Below are 26,541 nucleotides of genomic sequence, written 5' to 3'. Positions count from 1 at the left end.
TGTTTGCACGGAAAGCTCGAGAGCTTTGGTTTTGGAGGTGTTAGAGCTGCAAGCGGTTTGAAGTGAAGCTTGATGATCTAAGGGCTTTTGACAGTCAGAGACTGTAAGTTGCTTAGGGGCGTTTGTGGGCATGGAGAGACTTGCTGGAAGATGTAACCGGCCTGCCGGCTTGTAGTTTTAGGGTAACTGAGTCAATGAGGCTCCCGTGGGAGGGGTTGCATTTTTAACAGAAAACTGGCCTTGGGGAAGGAGCACCCCATTAAGTCTGAACTGGTGGTTTCAGGGAAAGTATTGGTTACTTACAAGACTGGAACACTGAAGTCGGGACAGCAACATTTTTTTTTTTAAAGATTTATTTTTATTATTTTTTTTTATTGGAAAGGCGGATATACAGAGAGGAGAGACAGAGAGGAAGATCTTCCGTCCAATGATTCACTCCCCAAGTGAGCGCAACGGTCGATGCTATGCCAATCCGAAGCCAGGAGCCTCTTCTGGGTCTCCCACGTGGGTGCAGGTTCCCAAACCTTTGGGCCGTCCTCGACTGCCTTCCCGGGCCACAGGCAGGGAGCTGGAAGGGAAGCGGGGCTGCCGGGATTAGAACCGGCGCCCATATGGGATCCTGGGCATGCAAGGCGAGGACCTTTAACCACTTGCGCCACCGCGCTGGGCCCGGACAGCAACATTTTACAAGTCTTTAGCGAATTCGGTTTTCTCCTTGCTGTTACTGTCATTTACCTTAAGTAGCTATTTGGCATTCCACTCTTTTGAGAGTTCTCTCTCTCTCTCTGGAATTTTATCCCAGGTTTGAGAAGCACTATCAAGGGCTGTGTAGATTTGTTTATGAATAAGGGTGTCTGTATTTTCACTCTTTTTTTTGTTGGAGATTCAGAAAGAGAACATTCCAGCATGAAGTGACCTGGCAGTTTCAGTGTGATGTATTGACATAAGTTTGCCTTCCCTACCTTTTAATCTTTCTTCCGAGTTTTAAATCTTCAAGGGTAGAGTGCTAGCCATCCGCGTATTTTGGAGTCTTTAAAAGATTCAGTATGTATACAAGCTAGGTTGGGGTGGCAGATGTGGAACATAAATTTTGGGGAAAAATTGATACGTATAACTAGCCGAGGGTGTTATAAAAGCACTTGCAAATTTTTTTAGAAATTATTTTTAGTGGAAAGACAGATCAGATTTACGGAGAGGAAGGTAGAAAGATTGTCCATCCGCTGATTCACTCTCTAAATGCCTGCATCAGCTAGAGCTGAGCCTATTGAAGTCGAGCTGGGAGCTTCTTCTGGGTCTCCCACGTGGGTGCAGGGTCCCAAGGCTTTGGGCTGTCCTTGGCTGCTTTCCCATGCCACAAGCAGGGAGCTGGATGGGAAGTGGAGCAGCCAGGACACAAGCTGGCATCTATATGGGATGCCAGCACTTGCACAGTGAAGAGTTAGTCATTGAGCCACCATGCTGGGCCCATAGCTTTCAGTTTGAGGGTGAAGCTGCTATTTAAAGCAGCTTAGGATTTATGCGTGACATAGGTGTTGGTGTGATAGGAATTGCGTTTTTGCAATGTGTCAGGGATCCCAGAATTACTCTTAATGTACGATTTGACCGTGACTAAGTCTATGTACATATGTAAACATCAACATGCTTCCTTAGAATGTCATCTTTCTACTCACTGACGACTTCAGATACTGGCATTACCTGCAGAAGTATTTTCGATCTGTTCAAAGAGTATAAATAAGCAGCACATGCAAGGGATCCGAGGCATATTATGTGGAAAAGCATTCCAATCAGATGTTGTGTTCACGTGGCAAATGAAGGCTTCAGCTATCGCTGTATGCATGTTGCTGATAAAAACTGGGATGAATAAATCAACGCTGAGTTTATGGGAAAAAAATTAGACCTTTTAGTAAGCCCATGTAGAAACTTACGCTCCTATTGATGTATGCTAATGATGGGGAGAAACAAGCAACAGTGAGTTCCATGTCCAGAGAAGCAGGCTCAGGTATCTGACTGTGTATGCTTGGGGAGGGCTTTTAATTTGTGTATGTTTTGAGCCTGGCACGATAGCGTAGTGGTTATAGTCCTTGCCTGGCATGCACTGCGATCCCCTATGGGCGCCGGTTCTAATCCAGGCAACCCCACTATCCATCCAGTTCCCTGCTTGTGACTTGGTAAAGCAGTGGAGGACGGCCCAAAGCCTTGGAACCTGCAGCTGCCCTTGGCCTTCTAGGCCAGGCTCACGGTCCTCTCACACTTCTGCTGTGTGTGCTGATGGGTGCTCAGGATGTTTTCACGTCTAGGCTCTTTTGACTAATGCTGCAGCATTGAAGGAGTGCAGAAACTTTGTGTTCCTCCGCTGTGGCTTTGCCGGAGCCAATGGCGGTTCTACTTTTAGTTTTTTTTTTTTAATCTCCATGATGTTTTCCCATAACAGTACCGCCGGTCGGGTCCTGGGGATCCCTTCTCACCACATCCTCACGACACTGACTTGATTTTGACACTGACTTGGTTTTGGAAACATCCATCCTCTCTTCACCTGCCCTCATAATGTGTTGCAATTTTGATTGGCGTTTCTGTGCTGCTTGTGGTGTTGAGCGCCTGCTGACCATCCCGAAGTCTTTGAAACAATAGGTCCTTTCCCTTCTGTTTAGTTGGGTCGTTTGCCTTGTTTTTGAGTGGCGTGAGTTCTTTGTGTGCCTTGGATGTTCTTCCCCACAAGGTATACAGTTTGCAAGTGTTTCCACACAAGCTTAGGTTGTGTGGATTGTTCCTTTGCTGCGTAGCAGATTTCCTCCAGTGTCGTCTTGTGTGTTTCTGCTTTAGTTGCGCGTGCTCTTGCTGTCATCCACACGGATGAATGGCAAGGAGCTTGCCCTCTTTTTTTTTCGTACAACAGAGTTTTTATTTTTGAAGGCTTATTTATTTGAGAGGCAGTTACAAGCGGGAGAGGGTTAGACCTGTTGTCTACTGGTTCGCCTCCCCAAAGCCTCTGTGGCATCAATGTGGAGTGCTGGGCTGCAGGCTGCTGCCTAACTGCTTACACTCCAGTGCGGCCCCACAGTGAAAGTTTTACTACATCGTGAGGTAGTTTTTGTGTGTGATGCATGGCAGGGCTCCGCTTTTCTTTTGTTGGTGAATATTCATCTTAACACTGTTGATTGAAAAGGCCATCTTTCTTCATTGTACATTCTTGGAAACTCAAAGGTTAGTTGACTGTATATGTATGTGTGGGTTTATTTCTGGGCTTCTTTCTCTATTTTGTTGGTTTATGCTTTATTTCTATGTGTATTTTTTTTAAGATTTATTTTTATTGGAAAGGCATATCTGCAGAGAGTAGAGACACAGAAAAAGATCTTCCATCTGCTGGTTCACTCCCCAAGTAGCTGTGACAGCCAGGGCTGAGCTGACTGAAAGCCAGGAGCCAGGACCTTCTTCTGGGACTCCCACACAGGTGCAGAGTCTGAAGGCTTTGGGCCGTCTTTTGCTGCTCTACCAGGCCACAAGCAGGGATGGGCACAGCATGGGATGTCCCAGGCTAGGGGGTCCAGGACTGCCACTTGTGTGGGTGAGGGGACCGGTTGTTCTAGCACATGGAGGGTCTCCTTGAACCCTGGCTTACACAGCTTCCCATGGATCCCCCCAGTCTCTGTGCAGAACCCCACTGTTTGAGGATCAGCAGGAGTGTCTGCCCTTGGTCATGCTGCAGTCAGCATTGTGCTGGGAACTCGTGCTGCTTCTTAGCTCCTGTTGATTTGCAGTCAGCCTTGGGTGATCATGGCTTCTGCCTGGATGTGTTCTGAAGGCAGCCAGTCCTCTCTGGAACAAGCTGTCTTATCCTCCCGACAAATACATAGGATGAAAGCCGACTTTGCAGTGAGAGCATTTCCAAGACGAGTAAGTCGGAGCGGTCTGCAGGTGCTTGAGCGTAGCCTGTCAGTGACACGCGCCACACGTCTCGGCTTTGGGCGAATGCAGACGGATGCCGAGAAAGGTGAACCGGACACCTCAGCTTGCAGGTTGTCTGTCCCCCAACAAAAATTGGGGTTCTTTTCTTACATTGTTTTCAGATAGTTAATGCATGGAACAGTATCTAATATTTTGTTTTATTTATTTTTATTTTTATTTATTTTTATTTATATATTTTTAAATTTTCATCTACCTGAAGCAGCAACAATGAAAAAGAGACACAGCCCCACTGGGTCTTCCCCCAGCAGCAAAGGGCCAGGGCCAAAAGCCAGAAATTCCTCCGCCATTGGTGGCAGGGGCCATCGTCTTTTGCCTCCCAGGATGCACTAGGGGGAGAACAGGTGCCAGGACTCTGTGCTTGATCCAGGATATGACATTTCCCGGAAGAGCTGCCCCAGCTGGACTTCCTTTTGTATTTGGCAACTAAACTGTCTTGTCTTAACAGGCTTTGGTTTTGGTGGAATCTTCAAAGTTTTCTATAGTGTATCAGTTTTGCACTCACGCTTTATTTTTTTCTGAACAATCCATAGCTTCCTCTACAGCAAAGACTTTTTTTTTTTTTTTTATAAAGGCAGGTGTACAGAGAGGAGGATCTCCGTCCAGTGGTTCATTCTCCAAGCGGCTGCAAAGGCTGGAGCTGAGCCCTTCTGAAACCAGGAGCCAGGAACTTCTTCCAGGTCTCCCATGCAGGTGCAAGCTTTGGGCTGTCCTCAACTGCTTTCCCAGGCCACAAGCAGGTAGTTGGATGGGAAGCGGGGCTGCCGGGATTAGAACCGGTACCCATATGGGATCCTAGCATGCTCAAGGCAAGGACATTAGCCATTACACTATGGCACCAGGCCCAGAGACTATTCTTATTGTCTTATCCACATTAAGATATTAGCATAATCATTTATAATTGAGGCTATCCTGTTACATATAGGATCCTATTACATGTAAATGTTTAGTAATTAAGATATTTTAAAATGTTGACATCTAATAAAAATAGAACAGAATTGCCACTTAAGTAAGAATACTTTAGAAAGTTAAATAAAAATGAAAACTAAATAACATGAAAAGATGTTTGTTTGGTGCAGACATACTTTTTGCAGAGTTCCTATTCTACGTGGACTTTTTGTACTTGCCTCATTTAAGTGAAGGTGAGTGAAGTACAGTTCTGTCGCCCACAGTCCAGATTGTCGCAGAACACAGTCTGTGACAAAGGCTTCTCCTTTACTAAAGGCTACATACATATCCCTTTACAATTTGATAACCCTCGTTAGCTACTGGTAGTTAGTATTCTGCTTGGAGACCAGCTTTGCTTTTCTAGCATTCCTTGTCCTCTAGTTCCGTCTGCTTGCCCCTCTTGTCCCGGAGTTGTATTCCAGCGCACGGTACAGCACGTGTCCTCATCTGTTGATCTGTGGCTGAGACTGGACTGGTGCTGCCGTGGACACGGAGCGCAGCGTCTCCCTGAGTGCGCATTCGCAAATGGGCTGGTCGGATCACACAGCGGCCTTGCGTCGCTCCCGTGTATTGCAGTTCCCTTTGCTGCACGTCCTTGCCAAGTGTTGTCTTTTTAATAACCACTGGAATTGGCATGAGATGAATTTCATTGTAGTTTTATGTTTCCGGTGGCCAATGAAATGAAGCATTTCTCATGCATTTACTGTTTCTTCTAAGAAATATCCAGGTCATTTTGTGTGGTTTTGGGTTCTCTACATACCCATATAACAATCCTTAGTAACGCAGCGGCTTGCGAAGATCCTCTCCACTGTTATTCCCTTTGTTGTGTGCAAACGTCCTCCTTTGTTTTTGCTTTCCTTGCCTTTGCTTTGGAAGCTTTACCCCGCAAAAATGTTCGTCTTAAAGTGTTTTCTCCTTTTTCTTCTAGCAGTTTCAGGTCTTAGGTAATTTTGCATATGGTCAGAAATATGGACAAAGTCCCAGTCTATTGTTGGTATTAAATTGTCCCAGCACCATTTAAAAAAATTTTTTTAAAAAGATGTATTTATTTATGAGTGTGTGTTTATTGGAAAGGCAGATATACAGAGAGGAGGAGAGACAGAGAGGAAGATTTTCTGTCCGATGGTTCACTCCCCAAGCGGTCATGATAGCTGGAGCTGAGCCAATCCGAAGCCAGGAGCCAGGAGCTCTTTGGGGTCTCCCATGCAGGTGCAGGGTCCCAAGGCTTTGGGCCACCCTCAACTACTTTTCCAGGCCACAAGCAGGGAGCTGGATGGTAAGCCGGACCACTAGGATTAGAACCGGCAGCCATATGGGATCCCAGTGTGAGCAAGGCGAGGACTTTAACCACTACGCTATCACGCCGGGCCCAGATTTGTTTGTTTTTATTGGAAAGCTAGATCCACAGAGAGGACAGAAAGATCTTCCACCTGCTGGTTCACTCCCCAAGTGGCCACAACAGCCAGAGCTGAGCTGATCCAAAACCAGGAGCCAGGAGACTCTAGTACTGTGTTGTGCTGTCTGGGGTGCTTGTTGGCAGGAGAGTTCAGCCGGAGTGGAGAAGCGGGCACTCCATGTAGGCACTTTGATAGGGGGTATGAGCAGCCCAGGTGGCAGCTTAACCACTGTACTGCTTGCCTTGCCCTGTGTGCTAAGTTGGTACCCCCTTCACTCAACTCGTTTAGCAGTTCTAATAGGCTGCTGAAGGCCAGTGTGGCACAGTGGGTTAATCTGCCTGCAACACTGGTATTCCACAGCGTTGCTGATGAGAGTCCCAGGTGCTCCACTTACAGCCCAGCTCTTGCTATTGCACTGGGCTAACCAGTGCAGGACAACTTGAGTGCTTGGGCCCCTGGTACTCTCGGGGAGACCTGCATGGAGTTTGACTTTAGCTCGCATCTGACTGTTGCAGCCATTTAGAAAGTAAACCAACCCTTGCCAGCTCACTCTCTGCCTTCTCTCAAATAAAGCTTCATGAAAGTAGTCTGCTGGTAGTTTTTAGATTTTTCTATACTTGTATTCAAAATCAAAAACACAAATAGGATCACTTGACATTTGCCCTTGCCACATGGCTTTTCTTTCTTCCACCTAGTTGCTCATTTCCAATGTTATGTTGAGTGAGAGTGATGAGAATGGACATGGTTGTCTGATTTCAGATCTTGGAGAAAACACTTCGAATTTTTCCCTATTAAAAAATAATGTGGGGCCCGGCGCGGTGGCGCAAGTGGTTAAGTCCTCGCCTTGCAACCCCGGGATCCCATATGGGCGCCGGTTCTAATCCCGGCAGCCCTGCTTCCCTTCCAGCTCCCTGCTTGTGGCCTGGGAAAGCAGTGGAGGACGGCCCAAAGCTTTGGGAACCTGCGCCCGTGCGGGAGACCCGGAAGAGGCTCCTGGCTTCGGATCGGCATAGTATCGGCCCGTTGCGCTCACTTGGGGAGTGAATCATCGGACGGAAGATCTTCCTCTCTCTCTCTCTCCTCTCTCTGTATATCCGCCTTTCCAATGTAAAAATAATAAAAATAAATCTTTAAAAAAAAAAAAAAAAATAATGTGGGGCCCGGCGCGGTGGCGCAAGTGGTTAAGGTTCTCGCCTTGCACGCCCGGGATCCCATATGGGCGCCGGTTCTAATCCCAGCAGCCCCGCTTCCCTTCCAGCTCCCTGCCTGTGGCCCGGGAAAGCAGTCGAGGACGGCCCAAAGGTTTGGGACCCTGCACCCACGTGGGAGACCCAGAAGAGGCTCCTGGCTTCGGATAGGCATAGTATCGGCCGTTGTGCTCACTTGGGGAGTGAATCATCGAACGGAAGTTCTTTCTCTCTGTCTCTCCTCTCTGTATATCTGCCTTTCCAATTAAAATAAAATGAATCTTAAAAAAAAAAAAAAACAATGTGATGGGCTCGGCGTGATAGTCTAGTGGCTGAAGTCCTTGCCTGGTATGCTCCAGGACCCCATATGGTGCCGTTTCTGGTCCCGGCTGCTCCACTTCCCATCCAGCTCCCTGCTTGTGGTCTGGGAAAGCAGTTGAGGGCAGCCCAAAGGCTTGGGACCCTGCACCCACATAGGAGACCCCAAAGAAGCTCCTGGCTTCGGATCAGCTTAGCTCTGGCTGTTGCAGCCACTTGGGGAATGAATCAGTGGGCAGAAGATCTTTATATATCTTCGTTTCCAATAAAAAAAAAATCATAAACTTTCTGAGAAGGGTAGAGCCAGACCAAGTACTCCACAATGTTCGCAATGGCTAGAGTTGGGGCAGGGCTGACATTGGGAATTCATTCCAGGTCTTCCGTGTCATAGGAGAACCCAGTTGGGCCATAACCAGTCTCTACATGCCTGCTTTGATGGGAAGCTGGGGGCTGGAGTTAGGAGTTGCTCATACTCCAGCATGGGCAGAGGGCCTGTTGTCACTCGTCTCGCTGCCCCGTCACCTTCTTGGAATGGGATTGGCTGTGGGTTTTTCATATATAACTTTGTTGTGTTTAGGTGTGCTTGTTCTAGACTTCATTTGCTCAAATTTCTTTTTTTCATGAGGTGATGTTGAATTGTATCAAATGCTGTTTCTTGCATCTGTTTAAATGACTGTACAATGCAGTAACATTCATCGATTTATGTTAGTTGATCCGTCTTTGCATCCCTGGGATAAATCCGACGTGATCGTGCTGAATGATTTTTTTAATGAAAGAATTATTTGAAAGAGGGAGAGATAGTTAATGAATAAGTGCTCTTTGATGTGCAGGTAGATTTTATTTTGTTGAGAAAATTTGCGTTTATGTTCATCAGTGAGATTAATATGTTTTGTTGTTTTGGGGGATGAGGGTTATGCTGAATTTGTGAGTTTGGAATGCGTCCCTCCAAGGTTTTTGGAATAACTTGAGAATCATTGCTATTATCTCTTCATTTTCGTACCTTTCTATAAAGTATTTATCTGATAAGAGAGGGAGCACCTTCTGATTGACTTCCCGAATACCTGCAACAGGTGGGACTGGACAGGTCACGCAGGAAGCCTCCAGCTCCATCTGGATCTGCGGCATATGTGGCGGGGATCCAGGACTGTGGCCGGCTACCGCTTGGGAGCGGAGTGGAGAGGACTCCAGCTGGCGCCCCTGTGGGGTCCTGGTGCATCGGGTGGTGCTGCAGGTGGTGCTGCAGGTGGTGGCTTACTCTCCTGAGCCGCATGCCAGCCCCGATTCTTTCTTTGAAGTTTGGTGGAATTCAGCAGTGGAGCCAGCCAGTCTCGTTTTTTTTGTTTGTTTGTTTTTGAAGATTTTAAAATTACAATTGGATGTCATTCTCATCCTGCATCTTGGCAGTTTGTGTGTCCTGAACTTTCTCTCTTTCATCCAGTTTTTCAGGTTTTGGGCTTATATTTGCTCCTAGCAGTTTCTTATGATCCTTTATATTCGTGTGTTATCAGTTACACTATCTCCTTGTTTCTAAATTACTTGATTCCCTCCCCTCTTTCCATTGCTAGCTAAAGGTTTGTTGATTTTATCATCCCCCAAACCAAGTCTTCATTTCATTGATGTTTTATACTATTTTTTTAGCTTGTTTTATTACTGCTCTGATATATATATTTTTAAAGATTGATTTGTTTTTATCTGAAAGGCAGATTTACAGAAAGAAGGAGAGCTAGAGATGGAAAGGTTTCTGTCTTTTGCTGGTTCAGTCCCCAAATGGCTGCAGTGGCCAGAGTTGGGATGATCCAAAAGCTGGGAGCCAGGAGCCTCTCCCAGGTCTCCAATGTCTTTGGGCCATCCTCCACCGCTTTTTTGGGCCATAAGCAGAGAGCAGGATGGGAAGTAGAGCAGTCAAGACAGAAACTGGTACCCGTATGGTATGCTGGCACCACAAGGTAGAGGATTAGCATGCTAAGCCACAGTGTCAGCCCCTCTGATCTCTATTCTAATTTTTGGTTTGGTTTTCAATGTGTTCACAGCTAAGGTGGTATGCATCGAGGCTCAGATGTAACTGGACCTGGGGATTACTGGTGGCTTGAGTCAAGATTTTGATTTTTGTGGAAGGGAGAATTGTTGAACATGAGAAGGACATGTGTATGGGGAGCCAGGAACAGAATGTTAGGGTTTGAACAGGATTTGGTCTCCCAAGCTTAGGCAGATGTTTAGGCCTCAACGACTTAGGCTAACAGTTAATTTTCATGGCTGATGGATAAGGATGGAGGCCTGATCCAGTTACGGTGTCAGAAGGTGGGACTTTTGGAAACGAATTGGACTAGTTGTGTTAGGGAATGAGGGCAGAGCGTGGTGATGCTGTAAGGTGAGAGTTTCCACTTCAGAGACAAAGCATGTATAGAATAGTAGTTTCAGAGACACTGGGACACGTGTGAGAGCCAGAGGCTCTGGGTCTAGGCACAGAGTTGATTGTCAAGAGTCTGACGGACAGCCAGCCGCCTCAAGGGAGGTAGCCTGGGACCACTTGCACACAGGGGTGACTACGAGAGGGAAATGGCCACCTGATCTGTGCAGCACTGGGGTGTATACTCTGACATGTGAGGTACGGGGGAGCAGGTAAGGCAACAGGTGTCCTTGCGCTGGGGGAAAAGGCCGCGGCTTCAGCTTGGGCAGCTGCAATCAGCACAGGGCGCCTTGGCTAGAGATAAAGAAGCAACTTCAGCGGGGTTGTCAGCAGAGCTCAAACTGGAGTCATTCCTGTTCTCCGTAGGCCAGCTGTATGTTCTGCTCAGCCTAGCAAAGAGCCTGCTCCTTATCTTTCTCTGCCTTCTGGCTTACCATGCGATGCTCTGCCATTCTCTGGCCTGAGCCAGTGGGACCATCTGATCCTGGAATGTGGCCTGCCAAACCGTATACCAACAACTAGCAGTCCTCAACTGCTTTCCCAGGCCACAAGCAGGGAGCTGATGGGAAGCAGGGCTGCCAGGATTAGAACCGGCGCCCGTAAGGGATCCCAGCGTATGCAAGATGAGGACTTTAGCCACTAAGTTACCGCGCCAGGTCCTGGTCTGTAATCCTTATAATATGCTTTAGAATTGGTTTGCTGGACCCGGCACCATGTGGTGACTTGGTGGCTAAATCCTTGCCTGCAACCACTGGGATCCCATGTGGGTACTGGCTCATGTCCTGTTTGCTCCACTTCCCATCCAGCTCCCTGCTTGTGGCCTGGGAAAACTTAGTGGAGGACGGCCCAGGGCCTTGGGACCTTGCACCCGTGTGGGAGATGTGGAATAGACTCCTGGCTCCTGGCTTTGAATCAGTTCAGTTTCGGCCGTTGCAACCACTTGGGGAATGAACTAGAGGATGGAAGATCTTCTCTCTGTAAATCTGACTTTCCAATTTAAAAAAAAAAATTGTAAAGAATTGGTTTGCTATCATTTTATTGAGGAGGATTTTCCCTCATGTGTGGTGATTTGTAGTTTTCTTGTAGTATCTTGGCAGTGGTACCAGGGTGATGCTGGTCTCGCAGGATGAAGTAAGAGGTGTTCGTCCTGGGTTGTTTGTTTTTAAGATTTCTTTTTTATGTGAGAAGCAGATTTACAGAGAAAGAGATTTGGTGCTCTGCTTCACTCCCCAGATGGCTGCCGTTGCCGCAGCTAGGCCCAAGCATTTGAGCCATCCTTGGCTGCTTGCCAGACCGTAAGCAGGGAGCTGCATGGAAAGTGGCGCACTTGGGCCTTGAACCAGTGCCTAGTGAGAACCCTGGCACAGCAGGTGGAGGGTTATCCTTTAGAACCGCCATGGTGGCCCCTTTTGGAGCAGCTCTAAAGGGCTGCTGTTAAATGGTAGAGGTCACCCCTAAAACCGCTGGTTTTGGCATTTCTTTGCTGAAAAGTAGCAATTACTGACTCAATCTGCTTCCTAGTTAGAAATCTTGGTTTTCTGTTTTGTTTGGCTTTTTTTGCAGTCTTGGGAGGATATATACTGCTACACATTTGTCCATTTTATCTTTTCTATACTACTTGTTAGTGTATTTCTTTTTTTTTACACAGTGCTGTTTTTATTGGTTTCTGTAAAGTCGGTAGTTCTTAGTTATTTGAGATTTTTCTTTGTGTCCCAGTCATTTCCTCTTTTAGTGCTGGGTTTTGGTTGTTCTTTTTATACTTCAGAAAAGTAGAAATTAACATTGTTGACTCGGAATTTTTCTTTTTAAACCTATTTATAGCCGCACAGTCCCCCCTCCTAGTGCTCCTGTCGCGTCCCTTACCCGTGGTATGCGTTTGTCTCAGGATGTTTGCTAATCCCCTTTGACTTACTCGTTCAGAGTATGTTCTATGGGTATTCATACATTTTTGAATTTTACAGTTTTCTTTCTCCTATTGATTTGTAGTTTCATTTCAGTGTAATCGAAGGATTTCAGTATGGTTCTGTTAATTCTGAGAATTTCTCTGTACGTTTGAGGAAAGTGTATATGCCATTTCTGTTGGGCAGAGAAATTTGTGTTTACTTGGTCCGCTCCATCCATAAAGTTACTCAAATTCTAGGGTGGCTTTTTGATTTTCTGTGTGGTTCTTTTGTCCTCCAGGTGTCCGCCCGAGTGTTGTTGTCATGGATGTTACATCTTTATTTGTGTATGTTGTAAATTGAAGTAGACAGTTGAATGTAGTTTCTGGAAAAGGCTGTTTTATAAAATAACGTAATGAAGAATTATGGAGGGAAAGATTAAGAGTATTTATTCAGTGTTTTCTGTTTCCGCGTATGTTGTTTTCTTTGAATTGGGGCTGCCTTTAATGTCAGAAGTCCCTGAGACTGTCGCCTGACTGAGTTGCTGGAACTCCTAGCAGGCTGTGATGGGACCCCTCCCGCAGCCCAGGTTCCCTTGGAGTAGACAAAACTCTGCCGGCTGGTAGCTCTCAGGCCTGCTCCATCAACTGCTTTCCACCCTCTTCGACATGATTTACTTTCCTCTTGAGGGTTTTCATGAATAGTCTCGGAATGCAAGTTTGCTAGTGACAAATTGTCTCTTATCTTTGCCTACCCAGGAATGTCTTTGCTTTGCCTACTATTTTGCTGTAATTGATTTCAAGTGGTAACTTGTGTGTATCAGCATTTTGAACGTCTCCACCACCTCTGGGGCCTGTTGAAGAAGTCGGATATCGTTTTGTTCTTTCACCATGTTGTCAGCATTTTCTTGTTTTTGGTTCTGTCTGTTGTGTATATATCTATGTAATATATACATAGATGTTTTTTCCTGTGTGGTTTTTGCTATGATTGTGAATCTGTGGTTTAATATTTGTCATCCAAGTGAGGATTTTTGCAGCCATTATTCCTTCAACTATTTTGTTTTCTGTCCTCTCTCTTGGAAATCTGAGGTATTCTTCACTCATTCTTCTTGTGTGTTCTTTAGAATGGATAAATTATTGAACTCTTTTTATGTTTCTTGATTCCTTTTCTCCCCCATCCAAGAGAAGCTTTTTTGAGCTTTGACAAGTGATGTAGACAGCAGGAAGGCGTAGCTTCCAAAAAGAAATTACTTCACAGAGAGGGTGTTTTCTAGGGCTTTTGGAGCAGGAGAGGAGGAGGTAGCAGAGGGGCGGCAGGCGGAGGGCTCTTCCTGCTCAACTGGGAAGGCTCACCTCCTTGATGCTGCGAACTCAAACACACAGCTCAGATCATTTTTGCCCCCATGAACACTGTATTGCAAGAGAAGCTGTCCTGGAGTGTCCTGTCTCGGCTTCCCTGTGCTGGTCAGGCAAGCCTGGCTCATCCCTGGTGAGGAGTGGAGTTGGAAGCTTCAGGGGGCACCCCAGAAGGGGCAGGTTGGTCGGGAACACAGTCCGTGGCATGAGAGAGATCATTTGGCTTTGTGATGGTCTTTGTTGTCTTTTCTGTTGGTTTGGTATTTTGTGTTGCCCATGCCCCGCCATCTGTGGGCACTTCTCCTTTGCTTTTCATTTGAGGAGTCTTCCAGCTCTGTGTGATGGCAGCTTTGCCCTCCGTGTAAGGCTGGCTTGTGCAAAGGTTGCACAGTGTCAGATCAGAAAAGTCCCGATTGCTCCTTATCCGTCTGGTTGAAATGAGCACAAATGAGAGGGTCTTGGGAAGTTTGAGAGCAGAATAAACACGGCACTGGAGGAGTCAGGCAGTCTTTGTACAGAGCTAGTCAATCATTGCCACCTCTACCCCTCTGCTGATGTCTTGAACATTCCAGCAGCAGGAGGCAGCGCAGCATACTCCTTCGAATGGCTTCACATCCTCTTGAACGCTCTTCAAAGCTTTTTCAACGATTCTTGATGGTACTTGTTGACTGTTGGGCCCATGCCAGTATTTAGCCTTAGATGGGACATCCCTCCCACTTTGGGCTGCATTCTCAGGCATCCTCATTCTGGGGCCCTGCGTGCCGTGGCTGCTACTGACCTCACACTCCACGGGCTAGGCCTCCATCTGCAGGACTTGCCCCTGGACACCTCCTCTCCACCCCGGCCCCGCCTGGAGCGCACCAGGGTGTGTTTCCTGTGTCCCACTGCCAGTTAGGGGTTTGACTCCCTGTTCATTCACTGTTAAAGCAATCCTCCATGTATTCTTTCAACTGCTGTTTTGAAATCAATGTCTAACTTATCAGTGAAATTTTTACTTTAGTTATTCTACTTTTAAGCTCCAAAATTTCTCATAGTAGTCTTTTTTTTTTTTCCCCTAAATACAGCTTGTACTTCCTACAGTTCCCTACTTGCCACGTCATTATCCTATTTTCCTTGGATGCTTTCATTTCTTCAGCGTCTTTGTCATTTACTGTCTTGAATCATTTGTCTGCAACTCTGGGCTCACTCAGAAAGAGATTCTTTTTTGAATCTGGGTCACAATTTCGCTTTGTGTATCTTCTAACTTTTCACTCATAACTTGGTATTTTAGAATATTTAGCAACTTCAGATTTTTCTTTTTTACTTCTAAAAATTATACGTGCATATATATTTTAAATTATGCAATTTTTGCTTTTTTGTTTTTAGTAAATTTCTGGACTTAATTTGCAAACTCTGGTATGTTTGCATTGTACAGCTGCTACCAAGCATCTCTGTTGTTTCAGCTTTTATCCTGATTTCCGAGGCTTCAGTTCTGTGTATCTTAGTGATCAGTCAGTTATTTTTCAGGTGTCGTGTTAAGCCAGCAAGACTCTTGTCTTGCTTTGATTAATCTGTGTCTGAGTTTGGGATTGTATATAAAGTTAGACATTTTTTAAACATTTTTGTTTTTATTTGAAAGGTAGAGTTACAGAGAGAAGGAGAGAGAGGTAAAGACAGACACGGAGCTTCCACTGCTGGTTCACTCCCCAAACAGCTGCAAGAGCTGGGGCTAGGCTATTCCAAAGGAGGAGCATTTTCTGGGTCTCCTATGTGACTACCCAAGGTGTTAGGCCCTCCTCTGCTGCCTTCCCGAGCCATTTGCAGGGATCAGGGTCAGAAGCAGAGCCTCTGGAACTCAAACTGGTGCCCATACAGGATGCTGGCACTTCATGCAGAGGCTGAACCTGCTGTGGCACAGCATCAGCCACAAGCAGCTATGTCTGCCATAGCTTTGACTTTCTGTTAGATCCTCTGTGACTTCTTTGCACGTCGCCTCCCAGTGAGTTGCTGTGTGATGTATGTGAAGCCTGGCCTGGCCTTGCTTTTATCTGTGCGTACACTTTGCAGCCTCCCTGTCAGATAGGATCATTCGGCTTCTTTGCCATGTGTGTTGCCTCCCAGGGAGCGAAGCAAGTGTGGAGAACTTACCTGTTCTCTCTCTCTGGCTCTCTGTGAAATGGCTAGTATGTGGGTATGCTGCTTGCCCCAAACAAATCTGCGACCTCTGACTGCTAGCACTGTTGGGTTCCCCTGCTTGCCTCCTGGTGGGTGTGCTGTCTTTACTGACAGTGCTTTGCCATGTGGATACTTTTGTTTTGTTTTATTTATTTATTTTTTGAGACGTATTTTTATATATTTGAAAGGCATAGAGAAGAAGGAGAAGATAGCAAGAGAGCTTCCATTAACTGGCTCACCCCCAGATGCTTGCAACCGTCAGTGCTGTTCAAAGCTGAAGCTCTTCTGGGTCTTCCCTGTGGGTGCAGGGGCCATCCTCCACTGCCTTCCCAGGCACAGTAACAGGGAGCTGAATCAGAAATGGAGCAACCAGGGCACAAAGTGATGCTCAAGGGATGCTGGCATCACAGGTTGCAGCTTTATCCGCTGTGCCACAGTGCTGACCACAGTGAAAATTTAACCTGCTGTTTCACTTTTGGTCAGTTGCCACATATTTGAGATTTTTCTGACACTTCAGTTTTGTGGGGTTTTTAAAAAATATATATATTTTTTAATTGAAAAGGCAGATCAGATTTTCAGAGGAAAGACAGAAGATTTTCACTCCACTGGTTCGGTCGCTCCCTTAGTGGCTGCAACAGCCAGAGCCAAGCTGATCCAAATCCAGGAGCCAGGATCTATTGCAGGTCTCCCACGTGGGTGCAGGGTCCCAAGGCTTTGGGCTGTCCTCGACTGCTTTCCCAGGCCACAGGCAGGGAGCTGGATGGGAAGTGGAGCAACCGGGGCATGAACCAGTGTCCATATGGGATTGCAGTGTGCATAAAGGCAAGCATTTTAGCCACCGAGTCTCCACATTGGGCCCTGAGGTTGTGTTTTGGGGGAAGTAATTTTCTGATGTCTTCAATTCTTTCATTGCTTCAAGTCTTTGCTATTTAACTTTTGTTAAGTCATTCTGAATCTAAAAGGCTGTAATTTAGTGAATTTGGCTAGTTGGGTTGTAATTTTTAATTGAACATTTAAAAGAAATAATTACTTAGTTTGTCCCTTGGAAGAAGATTATACTTGCTGATGTAATTCTGCTAGGAATTTTTTTTATTATACATCATTAAGTTCTCATAATTGCCTTGAAAAGTTAGTCTCTGTGTGTGTGTGTGTAAATTTTTTTATTTGAGAGGCAGAGGTACAGCGAGCAGGAAGAAAGCACTCCCATTTTGTTGATTCACTCCCACAAATGGGGCTAGAGCTGGGCTGGTCAGAATCAGGAGCTTTTCCTGGGGCTCCAGTGTTTTTTTTCTAGAGGCCCAGGCACAGGGGCCTTCTGCCACTGCTTTCCCAGACCACAAGCAGGGAGCTGGGACAGGAAATCTGTAATATGCAGTATAGGATATAACAGAACTCGAAGCTGTGTGGTACTCTGGATGGTTTTGGTATAAACACATGCCATGTGTCCTAGAGTCTTCGTCATTGGTGTCATTATGTGCTGTGGAAATATGTTGGTTCTGTGACTCATAATTGACACTTGGTAACTAGGAAGTTGAACTTGATTCTTTGTCTAGTTATGTGCATACTTGGAATGTATATGGAATGCTTCTCTAAAGAGCCAGTACTGTCTTCCTTGTCCAATTTTATAGTCTTGTAAATATAATTTGCTTGTTTGACGTTTAAGCAATTAGATTATTTTCTTTATGAAAACTTACTTGAAGAACGCTCGAATATCACCACAGAAATCCAACAGTTGTTGAGATGGGAATAAAATATTCCTAAAATATCCATTTCATATAGAAGAGAGAGGAAATAACCAAATCTCATTGACTAGCTTCCTTTTTAGATTTATTTATTCTTATTTAAAGATTTACAGAGAGAAGGAGAGAGAATAATCTGTTCGCTGGCTCACTTCCCAAATGGCCCCAGTGCCTGGAGCTGAGCTGACCTGAAGCCGGGAGCCAGGAGCCTTTTCTGGGCGCAGGGTCCCAAGGACTTGAGCATTCCTGCAGTGCTTTCTCAGGCCACAGCAGGGAGCTGGATGGCAAGCAGAACAGCTGGAGCACAAACACCCACATGGGATGCCAGCGCCTGCAGGTGGAGGGTCAGTGTGTGGAGACATAATGCCATCTCCTAGCGCCAGGAGCCTTTGGAAAAAGCATGAGTTTGGTTAGTGAGTATACTGATGACTATAATTGGTAGAGACTACTTGATGATGCTGAAACGACCATGTATCTGCTTTCTAAGTTATGGACAATCGATAGTTGACTATAATATACTAATAATCAAATTAGGTAGTTTATGCCTGCTATGGTTTAGCATGAGGGCCAGGATCCCATATGGTGCCAGTTCGTGTCCTGGGTGCTCCACTTCCCATCCTACCTCCTTGCTTGCAGCCTGGGAAAGCGGTAGAGGACGGCCCAAAGCCTTGGGACCCTGCGTCCGTGAGGGAGACCCGGAGGAGGTTCCTGGCTCCTGGCTTTGGATCATCTCAGCTCCAGTCATTGTGGCTACTTGGGGAGTGAATCAGTGGCCAGAAGATCTTTCTCTCTGTATCTCTCTATGTACATCTGCCTTGCCAACATAAATAAGGAAACTTAAAAAAGCCTGAGGCAAACTACCTTTTAATAAAAAGTTAATTTTAGCTCAGTTATGGACATGTAAAATCTAGGGCCTCATTTATGATGTCTTTTTTTTTTCTTTTAAGATTTATTTTACTTATTTAAAATGCAGAGTTCCAAAGATAGCGGTTTTCCACGTGCTGGTTCAGTCCCCGAGTGGCCCCGAGTGGCCTCCGTGGCCGGAGCCGCCCTTTGCTGAAAGCAGGAGATGCATCCTGGTGTCCCTCGTGAATGTGTGCACCCAGGAGCCACCCGCTGCAGTGGTTCCTCGGGCACAGTGCTGCATCTGGAGCAGCTTGGCTTTGAACCCACACCCATTTGAGATGGTGACGTTGGAGGTGATGACTTCATGGTGAAACCCCGAGTATCATTTGGCAAAAGACAGGTAGCACACACAGTTTTCAGCGGCTGATCTGTCCCTCCTCCCCAGGGGCTCCGTTCTAGTGATGTTTCTAGTCTCAGTGGCTGACCTCTAAGCTCCGTAGTTGGAGTGCTTCTACCCTCTTGATGCTCCCTAGTAAACCTAAACTTAACACATGAAGCCTTGTTGCCACTCACACTGCATGCGACAGTAGCAGTGATCTTTCCTGCCTTTTTAAATAGCACTCACTGTACATGCATAATAGCTTTCCTCCTGATAGTCTTCTTTGGACGTTTAAGAAAATACTTGTTTTTATTGGAAAGGCAGATTTACAGAGAGAAGTATCGTCTGTTTGCTGGTTCGTTCCCTAAATGGCTGCAGTGGCTGGAACTGAGCCAGTCTGAAGCCAGGAGCCAGGAGCTTCTTCCGGGTGCCCTACTTGGGTGGAAGATCCCAAGGCTTTGGACCATTCTCTGCTGCTTTCCCAGGCCACACGCAGGGAGCTGGATGGGAGTGAAGGAGCTGGGACATGAAGCGGTGCCCATGTGTGATCCTGGCAAGATGAGGATTTATCCACTGAGCCATTATGCCGGGCCCATGACATTTGCTTTTTAAGATAAAATGTATGTATTATGTGAAGTGCTAAGTAACATTAAAAAGCATTCTTTATTTGAAAGCTAAAGCTTCCATCTGTTGGTTCACCCCCCTGCTCAGATGCCCACAATAGCTAGAGGTGGGTCAGGCTGGGCTGTTGTACGTAGGCCATCCTCTGCTGCTGGCAGGAAGGAACAAGACCTGGACGTTCTGAGATGGGATATGGGCACCCTAAGCCCAGTAACTATGCTATAATGCGCATCCCAACCCAAGTCATTGTTGGCAAACATATACATTATGTAGCAACTAGTCCAGTAAAATGTCAGAACATTTCATCACTCTGGAAAGTTCCCTTGTTTTTCCTTAGTCAGCTTGTTGCACTTCTGCAAGCACCTGCCGGTTTGTCTTGGTCTCATTCTTGTAGGCAGATCTGTTCACTGCTGAACATTTAGTAGGAACTGATATGTCGTAGTATTATCAGTTTAAATTATGAATAAATCATTTTAAGCAGTTTAAGTTCTGTGGTATTTAACATTCTGAGATGTTAAAATTATAAAGCAATGAGATCATATTTATATAAGGGATAGGTGCTCTGCCAACTGAGGTATTGGTTTAACCCGTGCAGCACAGGGCCCAGTGAACCGGGATCTGAGCATTCCATGTGTTTTAAGGTGCAGGGGAATTAGGTATTACAAAGATAGCAAATAATGGCTTTTCAGTGACATTCCAAACTTAAGAGTCTGTGTGTGTATATATATATTTGTATATATATATAAATATATATATTTTTTTAAGATTTCTACAGAGAAGGGAAACAGGGGATCTTCCATCTGCCAGTTCACTCCCCAAATGGCTGTAACGGCCAGAGCTGAGTTGATCTGAAGCTAGGAGCTTCTGGGTCTCCCACATGCGTGCAGGACCCAAGGACTCGGGCCGCCTCCACTGCTTTCCCAGGCCATAGGAGAGAGCTGGATCCTAAGTGGAACAGTAGCATGTGAAGTGGTACCCAGAAGGGATGCAGACGCTGCACGTGATGGCCTCACACACTCAGTGCTGTCCTTGCAATGCTCATCTGAAAGAACTCCAGCCATGGACTTACAATGCAAGCCTTGGAACAGAATATATTTAGAAGTTGGTAACTGTGGTTTAAAAATAGACAATGGGTTTGTGTAAGCATTTCTCTAAAGAGACTGCAGATGGCCAGTAAACATGTGAAAACCATTCAGCTTCATGAATCATTTGACAAAGTGAATCAAAACCAGAAGATAAAGGGATTTTTCAGAAAGCTACTGGAGGAGACTGCATTTGCAGCGTGCGCGGTGTGAGGCCTAGCTGCCCTGCTCCCAACCCAGCTGGCGTTAGGTGGCCTGGGCCCGGCTTTGTGGGTGACGCTCCCACTCGTGGGCTCTCCAGCTCCGGCCATTGAGGCTGTCATTGTTGGCATATGACAGATCAATTGGTCTTTCTGTCTGATTTTCAAATAAATAAATCTCAGATGTTAACAAAACATTTATCATGAAACAGCTATGCCTGGATTTCAAAACTTTTTTGCACTAAAGCTTATCTTTCAATTCCGTTTTCCCACAGACTTTTGGGAACATCTTAGCGTGGCATTCTGATGACTATAATTTAAAAAGAAAAAAAAAAGTGACGAATATTGGCAAGGATATGAAAGAAGTTGAGGCTCTTGCGCTGTTAGTGGGAACACACAGCTGCACAGCTGCAGTGGTAACAATTTGAGGGTTCCTTACAAAGTTAAACAGACTTATCGCATGGCTAGCAGTTGTAGCTGTATACCCAGAAGCATGTCAGACGCTGTTCAAACAAAGACTTAAAAGAGCAGTCATGGCAGCACTCAGTAGTCGCAGTACCTATCAACAGTGAATGCAAAAACATAGGGGGTATGCAAGGACATAATATTGAGTCATAGTAAGAATCAAGTGCTGGGCCCGGTACAGTACCCTAGTGGCTGAAGTCCTCGCCTTGCACACGCTGGGTCCCATATGGGTGCTGGTTCCTGTTCCAGCTGCTCTACTTCCAGCTTCTTGCTTGGCCTGGGAAAGCAGTAGAGGACAGCCCAAAGCCTTGGGACTCTGCAGCTGTGGGAGACGCAGAAGAAGCTACTGGCTTCAGGTTTGCTCTGACCATTATAGACACTTAGGGAGTGAACCAATAGATGGAAGCTCTTTGTCTCTCTGTCTCTCCTCTCTTTAAATTTGACTTTTGAATTTAAAAAAAAAAAAAGAAAGAGGAATTAAGTGCTGATACATGCCAACATTGGGTTAAACTGTAAACTATTATACTAAATGGAAGAGCACAGACAAAAAAGACCCCGTATCTTTGAAAAATGTTTATTTTTAATGTTTACATAGTTAAGAGGGATGTGTGTGCTTTCAGTTAGGTGGGGGCAGGGTCAAGGTTGAAGGAGGGTGGGTGGGGCAGATGTTTCAGTTCTGTGTTTTTCCTCCCGTGTCTGCTGAGGGTGGGCAGAGGAGGGGCCACTCCTTGCCCGGGGATGGGGGGTGACCGTCTGAGGACATTTTAGAAACCCCATCAAGGGGAAGAGTATTCTGGTTTTGATAATTCTGAGATGTCAGTTTCTTTGCACCAGGGTTGAGAACATCTTTGGAAGATCTGTTGACTTAATACAGACCCAGACACTTGCTGGAAAGGTTGGCCAGCAAAGTTCTGATGAGGCACTTGATGTCCTCTGCTGACCTAGATGAGCTACCTGGGGTTCCAGTCTTAGCATTTGCTAGCAGATGCTGCAGCCTGACTCAGTCTGGCCTCTGGTCCCAGCTCTCACCCGCATGTGCATCAGACTAGCCCGGCTGGACCCATGCCCAGCACCAGCCCTCATGTGAGCTGGTGAATGTTGCCAGCCTAGCCTGGCCTGGCCTGGATTGTACTCCACCCTGGCTTTCATTTGTGCCTGTGTGTGTTGCAGTCTAGCTCAGCCCGGTCTGCCCCTAGGGTTGGCCCACATGTGTGCTGACTAATGCTGCGCTCCAGCCTGGCCTGCCCTGTCCCCAGCCCATTCTGGTGCTCACCAGTGGAAGCTGTGGTCTAGAAGGGAAGTTCTCCAGGTTCTCCTACCAAGCCTGCTCCCAGCCAAGAATCTTGTGTGTGTTGAATCAAGACAGTCTTGAGTCTGTAGTGGCCTGCCCTCAGTCCTGGTACTCCCGGTGGGTACTGAGGCTTAGTCTGCTCAATTTGCACCCATTCCAGGTGTCACCATTAGGTGCTACAACCTAACACAGCCTGGCCTAACCCCAGATCTGGTTCTCATGTGAACTGACGGGTGCTGCAGCCTAGTGCAGCCCATCCTGCACCCATTCTGTCTCTTGTGAGCACCTGTGCACTCTGTGGGACTTAGCCCAGTCTCGCATGCCCCCAGGCCCAGCCCACAGGCATGTCTATGGGTCCACAGCCTTGTCCAGCCTAGTCTGTCCCCAGCTCTGGCTCTTGCATTCACCAGTGGGAGCTGAAGCTGCTTAGGGGAGTTCTAAAAGTTCCTTTACTGGCTCTGTTCCTGGTCCCAGGTCTTGTGAGCGTTGTTAAGTTCTTGCCTTCAGTCTGGCATGGCCCGCCCTCAGTCTCAGTTCTCCCTGACAGAAGTTGTAGTCTAGCCTAGTGTGGCACAGCCCATATCCTGTCCTTGTTTTTGCATATGCCAGTGGGTGCTGCAGCTTGGCCCGGCCCAGCCTGGCCCCAGACCTGGCCCCTATACACGCTGGGTTGTGCCATAGCCTTGCATGGTTTGGCCTGCTCACAGCCATGGCTCTTGTGCTCTCCACCGGGAGCTGCAGCCCGGCAGGGAGTTGCCCAAGTTCCCCCGCCAGGCTTGTTCTCAACCCTGATCTCATTCGTGCTGGTGGGTGCAACGGCCCTGCTTGGCATGCTGGCCTCAGTCCTAGCCTTGGCATGTGCCTGTGGTTGCTACAGCTGTTGTGCTCTCCAGTGAGATCTGCAGCCTAGCAGGGGAGTTCCCAACTTCCCCTACCAGGCCTCGGACCTCACGTGTGCTGTCAGGTGCTGTGCCCTTGCTTTGCATGACCCTCAGTCCTGGCCTTGGCATGTGCCCGTGGGTGCTCAGCCTGTCCCCGTCTCACCTCCTGCTTTCTGTCAGGCGAGTTCTGTGCTCCAGCATGATTGGCCTGAACTCACCTCCAGCACTCTGTGCAAACTGTCAGGTTTTAGAGTCCCACAGAAGTGAGCCCGCAAGTCCCTTGTGGAATCTGCCCCCAGATCTGGTTCTCTTGCATTCCGGTGAGTGCTATGGCCCAGTGTGACATGACCCACCCCCTGCTCTGACACTCGCAGGCAGATACTGTATCCTAGCCCAGCCTGGCATGCCCACCAGCCCAGAATGCCCACCAGCCGCACCTTCTGCATGCTCCAGTAAGTGGCGGCAATGCTGTTTGGCCCAACCCAGGTCTCCATGTGGATAAGTGTCTTAGCCTGACCCAGACATGCCCTCCAGTCTCTTCTTGAACTCCTCTTTTTTTTTTCTTACTATGATTCCTGTTCTGTTTTACCCAGCTTTTTCAACTATTCAGTTTTGTTCAGTCTTTTTTTGTATGTGTCTTTCAGATCAGGTAATTCCTCTTAATCTTGTTACGAATTCATTGCTTCTGTATAAATCAGGACATGTTATTAGTGTTTTCATGACTAGCAGTTTTTATTGGCTGCTTTTTCTATTGAGTGTGAACTTTCTTGTTCTTTCATGTGTTTATTGATTTTTGAAGTATCATTTATAATACCTGATATGAATTGTAGGAACTTGATTTTGTGGTTTCTCTGAAGTGTGTGGATATGCTTGTATATTCCTGCAAGCAGTTAACTTATCTGGATTCAAACGCCTCAGTTCTGTATCTCTTGTGGTGGGCAACATCTGACATCTTTCTGAAGGTCTGTCTACTTCCAGGAGTTGTTTTGTCATCATGTGTAGTAGGGTCTTCCTCTGGGAGGTATAGTTTAGTGGTCATCTAGTGATATGGTCAGATATATACGTTTACACACACACGCACAATTCATTCAAATATGTAGCTACTTATTCCTGTGAATGTGTTTTAAACAAATTGACTCTTTTCTATTGTAACCTCTCTTCAGAATTTCTGCTATAATTTTGCAGCAAGTATGTCAGGTCTGAATTTTGTTTTCTGAGACCTCAGGTAGTAAGGCTGTGACTTTTATCATTGTCTTGACAGTGTTTGTCACAGAGCACAAGTTTTTCTGGTTTACCTCCTCATTCTTGCATTGTATTAATGGTGTTTTCTATAAAGTGTCATCACCATGTACTCAAGTTTGTAGATTTTTTTATCTAGTGTGTTGTCTCCCAGGCATTTTATAGTTCTACATTTTAGATTTAAGTCTGTGTTAATTTTTTGTTGTTTTTAATTATTTTAATTTACTTCAAAGGATGGCTGAGGCTGGGCCAGGCCAAAGTCAAGAGCCAAGAACTCAACCTGGATCACCCTTTGTGGGCAACAGGGGCCCCACGGCGTGGGCCATTTCTTACTGCGGGGGAATTAACAGGGAGATGGATTGGGAGCAGAGCAGGCGGGAGTTAAATTGGCTCTATTCATTTTAGTAAAGGTGTGAGGTGTGCATTTGGGTTCACGTCTTTGAATGTAGATACCTGGTCTGAACGCTGTCGGACGGCAGTACGTGTGTGCTCCGATGTATTGCTTTTGTTCGTTAGGATCGGTTGATTATGTGATTTTCATAGAGAAGTAGAGATACAGAGAAAGATGGAGAGCCTTCCTCTGCTGGTTTATTCCCAACACAGTGGCTGTGGCCTGAGCTGAGTCCATCCAAAGCAAGGAGCTTCTTTTGGGTCTCCCACACGGGTACAGCGGCCCAGGAGTTTGAGCCATCTCTGCTGCTTTCCCAGGCCATAAGCATGAGGCTAAATGGTGAAGCAGAGCAGTCAGGAGTTGAACCAACACCCACTTGGGATGCAAGTGACATAGGCGGAGGATTAGTGAGCTGAGCTGTGCCACTTTGCTGGCCCCAGACCCAAGAGGCTTTTTAAACAGTTCTTTTTGGTTAATTTGCTTGGAATTTTGAGAGCTGACAGTTTGGCATTGATAAACTCTTTTATTACACTTTGGAAACATTTTCAGAGTATTCCGTAAGTGATCTTGTTTTATTTATATGCATTTTATAAGATATTAATAATTATACAACTGTTTCCTTCCAGCCCAGTGTGTTAATTGTAACTTACAAGGAATCCACCAAATCATCTACTCAGTTTGGATCCTACAAGCAGACTGAATGGAGGCCCGACAGTACCATGATAGCTGTGTCAGTAAGTAGAATTTTCGACTTTCGTAGTGTTTCCTTGTGAAATCACGACAGTGCGTTTAAGTCTGATGGTCGTAATCGTGCCTCGTCATCGTGCGTGCTTCTAGTTGACCGCCTCCTGCCATCCCGAAGCAAGCGTCTGATCTTCTCTTGCCTGTCTCGTCCTTCCAGCTTTCTGAAGCTTTCGTCTGTATTAACATAGCACTGCTCTCAGTTCTCTCCATTTCAAAGGAGATTCTGCAAAATAATAAAGCTTCTGGGTTTATGCCGTTCTAACTTCTCATGTTCTTTCCGACCTATGTCTGCATTTCTCTTCATTAAATGTGCCCGAGTGGTTAAATTCACCTTTCCAATTTGTGTTTTCTCATTGTCATCTTTGAGACTGATGTCACTACCTCTTTTACTGGGAACAGTGTGTACCACTGACACTGAGCACTTCGACTTTTTTGAAATGCAGAATTGCAGCTAGAGAAATGAAGATCTTCTGTCTTTTGATTCACTGCCTAAATGGCTTCAGTGACAAAGACAGGTCAAAGCCAGGAGCCAGGAGCTTCCTCCCACTCTCCCACGTGGGCGCAGGGTCCCAAGCAGTTGGGCAGTCTTCTGCTGTTTTCCCAGGCAAGTCAGCAGCAGGCTGAATCGAAGTGGAACAGCTGGGACTTGAACTGGCGCCCATACGGGATGCTGCCATTTCAGGCGCTGGCTTAATGCATTAAACCACAAGGTTGGCCCCTCATTTAATCTTTTAGACTCATACTTTGAAGTAAATATATAATCATCCTTCATTGGTAGCTGAGTAAATTGAGGCTCTGGGGAGTTAGATTTTACTAATAATTACACAAGTACTGCGTATTGGGGAGATGACATACAAACTTAACGTCTCAGTCTCTATTTACTGCTTTTTAACACCAGATCGGGGTGGAGAACCTTTTTTCTGTGAAGGACCATTGGCTATCACCATTCACGGACCATGAAAGTCAGCCTTCTGGGGCAGACGTGTAAGCAGATTAAGCAATGCAGGTATCCCATCCGAGTCCTGTTCTGAGTTCTGGCTCCTTCCCTTGCAATCTG

General features: G+C 46.3%; 1 protein-coding gene across 2 annotated transcripts in view; it reads left to right on the top strand.

Annotated features, from left to right (window-relative positions):
* RIC1 (RIC1 homolog, RAB6A GEF complex partner 1) overlaps positions 1 to 26,541 on the top strand; it is a 93,268-nt gene that overhangs the window by 2,372 nt on the left and 64,355 nt on the right. For both annotated transcript variants that reach the window (XM_040988881.1, XM_040988880.1), the window contains exon 2: positions 25,367 to 25,474. In XM_040988881.1, the coding sequence (XP_040844815.1) occupies positions 25,367 to 25,474 (108 nt within the window). The remainder of the gene's footprint in view (positions 1 to 25,366; positions 25,475 to 26,541) is intronic.

The sequence above is a fragment of the Ochotona curzoniae genome, unplaced genomic scaffold (assembly GCF_017591425.1).
Source record: "Ochotona curzoniae isolate NIBS_2020 unplaced genomic scaffold, NIBS_Ocur_1.0 contig_50, whole genome shotgun sequence".
Classification (NCBI taxonomy): Eukaryota; Metazoa; Chordata; class Mammalia; order Lagomorpha; family Ochotonidae; genus Ochotona; species Ochotona curzoniae.
This window is presented reverse-complemented; position numbering and strand designations above follow the sequence as displayed.